A 3,988-nucleotide genomic window follows, 5' to 3' on the forward strand; every position below is an offset into this window, starting at 1 on the left:
TAAACATGAAGAATCTCACTGTGGGTCTGTCCAGTACCATGTACTCTCACATGTACCTATGTATTGACTTTAGTATCCCCATACTTATAACCAACGAGATGTGGTTATCTTGTCAAACAACATACTAGTCTATTTATGTATTATTATTGTCCTATATAATAATACTCGACTAGGGACCTTTAAGAATATGATATATTATATAATCTCAAGTTCAAGTCATGTACTTAAACTATACAATTTGTATCATGATTCTAACGACATTTATTATGTTAACAAAATATCGCAGTAATTAAGGTCGTAATAAATACATTTATTGAATGATCAACTGACATAAAGATAAAAGAATAATGTATTGCCTCTAGGGCACCTACACTAACAAAAGACAGGGCCCCGGGAAGCGGCAAAAATGTGGTGAATGTTGTTTTTGGAGGCACAGCTTCTCCGCCTCGGAGCTCGGACCCAGAAAAGGACGTCATGATGATCCAGCCTTTAGAAGACGAGCCAATCTATTTCTCTTACTCTGATTATGAGGGACTAGATCCGGATCACAATTTGGCATTGATGGTAACCCTGGATGTCGCAAATAACGAGGTAAAAAGAATTTTAGTTGACAATGGTTCATCTGCTAATATTGTATTCGAGCACACACTTAACAGGATGGAGCTCAGCCACCTCCGAATGGACCCCTGTCTTGAAGATCCCTTGTACGGATTTGGAAACACAATGATTCCAATCCGGGGCGTCATTTATCTTCCTATTATCTTTGGAACTGCACCCCAGCATGTCTCTCATATGATGAAGTTCTACGTGATAAGCGCAACCTCATCATACAATGTGATCCTTGGAAGGCCCACCATCACCAAGCTAAGGGCAATCCCCTCAACTATACACTTAAAGCTCAAATTCCCCACCCCGGGAGGCGTCGGAGAATTGAAAGGAGACAGGGAGATGGCAGGGAGATGCTATGCTGAAGCCTTGGTCATGGCAGAAACGGAACCGGAGAACAGGAAAAAGATAATGTCCCTACCCAAGGGACAAAGCAGAAAAAAGCATCAAGAACATCTTAGTAAAAAGGCCAGATTGGACGTGAATATGATTGAAGACTCCGGGTACAGCGTAACCAACGCTAACGCCCGAATTCAGAAATTTGTGGAAAACAAGGAGAAGACAAAGGTCGAACCTTCCCAGCAGACAATTGAAGTAGAGTCAGAACCCGGGAACCCCACCCGGAAGATCAAAGTCGGCAAAGGCCTGAAAACCACCTTCCAAAAAGAGCGTATTGATCTATTGAAAGAATACGCTGATGTATTCGCCTGGACCCCGGAAGACATGTCGGGGATTGATGAATCTGTGGCGATGCACAGCCTGGATGTAGATCCAAAATAAAGACCAATCAAGCAAAAACGAAGAAACTTTACCCCGGAAAGACAGCAGGCAATCGATCAAGAGGTTGAAAAATTATTGAAGGCAGATATAATCTGTGAAATTAAATATCCGGATTGGCTAGAAAATGTGGTGCTAGTCAAGAAGCCCAACAGAAAGTTGCGAATGTGCGTTGATTATACCAGTCTCAATTCGGCATGTCCTAAAGACTCCTACCCCTTACCCAACATTGACCAGTTGATAGACGCAACTTCGGGCCATGTTTTGCTAAGCTTCATGGATGCTTTTTCGGGGTACAACCAAGTCAAAATGAATCCGGCAGATATCGCGAAGACGACGTTCATTACACACCGGGCTGTGTATGCCTTCGTCATGATACCATTTGGGTTAATAAACGCTGGGGAAACGTATCAGAAAATGATGAACACCATCTTCAAAAGTCAACTGGGCAGGAACATGGAATCTTACGTCGACGATATGATCTCTAAGTCAGCCACGATCCCGGATCATATCAAGGACCTCAGGGAATGCTTCGACAATCTGAGGAAGTATAACATGAAGCTGAACCCGGAAAAATGCGCTTTCGTGGTCCCCCCTGGGAAGTTTCTTGGTTTTCTGGTCAGTAAACGGGGAATAGAAGCCAACCCAGAAAAGATCAAAGCTATAATGGAAATGAAAGTTCCCCAGACTCAAAAGGATATCCAGAAGCTCGCAGGATGTTTGGCGGTGCTCGCAGATTTATCCCAAAATTGGCAGAAAGGTGCTTGCCTTTCTTTGAGATATTAAAAGGAGCCTGGAACAAAAAGCTAATCGACTGCACCCCGGATTGCCAAACAGCGTTTGAGGAAGTCAAACGACATCTGATAAACCCGCCTATTCTTTCAAAAGCAAAGCCCGGGGAGCCTCTTTATCTCTATATTGCAGCCGGAGAAAGAGCGGTATCATCTGCACTCATCCGGGAGGAAAATGGTTCACAAAGCCCGGTATACTATATAAGTTAAGTCTTGAAGGACGCTGAAACCCGGTACCCAAACTTGGAGAAATTTGCCCTGGCTCTTGTGCACTCGAGCAGGAAGCTAAGACAATATTTCCAAGGCCGAGAGATTAGGGTGATCACTAATCAACCACTTTGGAAAATCATCCATAAGCCAGATGCCTCCGGGAGATTGGTCAATTGGGCGATTAAATTGAGCCAGTTCAACATCAAATTTATCCTAAGGACAACTATAAAAGCCCAGGCGTTGGCTGAATTCGTCATGGAATGCACCTTTCCCGAAGTCCCAGAGACACCTAAAATCCAATCCGGAGAAGAAAAGGAGACTAGCAACCGAAATTTTTGGACATTGTATGTTGATGGTTCGGCAACAGCCGAGAGGTCCGGGGCTGGCCTGATCCTTTTCAGCCCGGGCGGATTCACAATCCAGCAAGCCATAACCTTCGCTTTCAAATCAACGAACAACCAGGCTGAATATGAAGCTCTCCTCTCCGGACTCAGGCTAGCCAAATCCCTTGGGGTAAGGAGTTTAACCATCTATAGTGATTCTCAAATTAAGGTAAGACAGACCAACAGTGAATATATTGCGAAGGACCTTAAGCTGGCTTATCAGGAAATGGTGAGGGCTATCCTGGAAACCATCCCGGACCCAACCATCTAGCAAATAAACAGAGAAGAAAATGCGAAGGTAGATGAGCTGTCCAAGCTCGTCCAGAATACTTCGGATTTAAGCAGCTCAGTCTACTTCGAGGAGCTCGGGGCACCCAACACCGATCGGCCTGAAGTCTTATGCGTCAGCAGCCCGGACAACTGGATGACTCCTTACATAGCTTATCTTAAAGATGGGACCCTTTCAGAAGACCAGAACAAGGCACGCTACCTCAGGTATAACGCTGCCCATTTTTTTTTAGAAGATAATCAGCTATACAGGCGAACCTTCTCTGCCCCGACTCTAAAATGCGTTGACCCAGACGAGGCAGAATATTATCTTAGAGAGGTACATGAGGGAATCTGCGGAGATCACTTAGCCGCTAAAGCTCTATCCTACAAAGTCTTCAGGCAAGGCTACTATTGGCCCACCATCCACGCCGATGCAGTTGCCTATGTGAAGAAATGCAGCAAATGCTAAAAGTTCAGTAATGTGCCAAAGCAAAGTCCAAGCCTCCCCGGGTCAGTCCTCTCCCCGATCCCATTCGCAGTTTGGGGAATTGACATCATGGGTCCTTTCCCCCGAGCGAAGGGGGATTTACATTATGTGCTGGTGGCAATCGATTATATGACTAAGTGGGCAAAGGCCAAGGCCATGAGAACCATCAATCAACAATACTGCATCAAATTCATGGATTCAATTGTGACAAGGTTCGGGATTCTGATGGTTTTAATCTCGGATAATGGCCCACAGTTTGTCGGTTCGGACTTTATAACATATTTGAAAGAACTCGGGATAAAGCATAAGAAAGCATCCGTAGCCCATCCCCAGGGAAACGGACAAGTAGAGGTCACTAACAGAACCATACTCCGAGGTTTGGAAAAAAGGTTGGAAGAATCTAAGAAGAGCTGGCCAGACGAGCTCCCGAAGGTCTTATGGTCCTACAGAACCACCTCCAGGAC

The 3,988-nt window shown here is 45.0% G+C and overlaps 1 protein-coding gene across 1 annotated transcript; it reads left to right on the forward strand.

The window, feature by feature from the left end:
- Window positions 1-1,548: 1,548 nt before the first annotated feature.
- Window positions 1,549-3,506, forward strand: LOC141679723 (uncharacterized). The gene is made up of 4 exons (XM_074486143.1): window positions 1,549-2,143; window positions 2,221-2,366; window positions 2,622-2,936; window positions 3,039-3,506. The coding sequence occupies exons 1-4, from the start codon at window positions 1,549-1,551 to the stop codon at window positions 3,504-3,506; spliced, it is 1,524 nt and encodes a 507-aa protein (XP_074342244.1).
- The last annotated feature ends 482 nt before the right edge of the window (window positions 3,507-3,988 follow it).

Source organism: Apium graveolens, chromosome 8 (genome assembly GCF_009905375.1).
Source record: "Apium graveolens cultivar Ventura chromosome 8, ASM990537v1, whole genome shotgun sequence".
In the NCBI taxonomy this organism is placed as follows: Eukaryota; Viridiplantae; Streptophyta; class Magnoliopsida; order Apiales; family Apiaceae; genus Apium; species Apium graveolens.